Here is a 573-nt window from a genome sequence, read left to right on the forward strand (position 1 = left end):
TGGTAGAGTCCGCCTCCGCCTTCGAGGTGGACGTGGTGGTGGTGCTGGACCAGGAGCGGCTCTACAACGAGCTGAAGAGGGACCTGCCCCACTTCGTGCGCACCGTCCTGCTCCCCAAGTCCGGCGGGGTGGTGGAGCGCTCCAAGGACTTCCGTCGGGAGTGCCGAGACGACCGCATCCGGGAGTATTTCTACGGCTTCCGGGGCTGCTTCTACCCTCACGCCTTCGACGTCAAGTTCTCCGACGTCAAGATCTACAAGGTGGGGGCTCCCACCATCCCGGACTCCTGCCTGCCCCTGGGCATGTCGCAGGAGGACAACCAGCTGAAGCTGGTGCCGGTGACGCCCGGGCGGGACATGGTGCACCACCTCCTGAGCGTCAGCACCGCCGACAGCCCCGACGACAACATCTCGGAGACCAGCGTGGCCGGCTTCATCGTCGTCACCGGCGTCGACCTGGAGCGCCAGGTCTTCACCGTCCTCTCCCCCGCCCCTCGCCCCCTGCCCAAGAACTTCCTCCTCATCATGGACATTCGCTTCATGGACCTGAAGTAGAGGAGGGACGGGCGACCCC

General features: G+C 65.6%; 1 protein-coding gene across 1 annotated transcript in view; it reads left to right on the forward strand.

Moving 5' to 3' along the window:
* Window positions 1-560, forward strand: part of CLP1 (cleavage and polyadenylation factor I subunit 1) — a gene marked incomplete at its 5' end in the record, with an annotated part of 2,698 nt that extends 2,138 nt beyond the window's left edge. The window contains one exon of the mRNA XM_009290896.2: window positions 1-560. This exon is cut by the window's left edge and continues 115 nt beyond it. Coding sequence (XP_009289171.1) covers window positions 1-554 — 554 coding nt within the window.
* Between the last annotated feature and the right edge of the window lie 13 nt (window positions 561-573).

This window comes from Aptenodytes forsteri, unplaced genomic scaffold (assembly GCF_000699145.1).
Source record: "Aptenodytes forsteri isolate BGI_AS27 unplaced genomic scaffold, ASM69914v1 Scaffold654, whole genome shotgun sequence".
In the NCBI taxonomy this organism is placed as follows: domain Eukaryota; kingdom Metazoa; phylum Chordata; class Aves; order Sphenisciformes; family Spheniscidae; genus Aptenodytes; species Aptenodytes forsteri.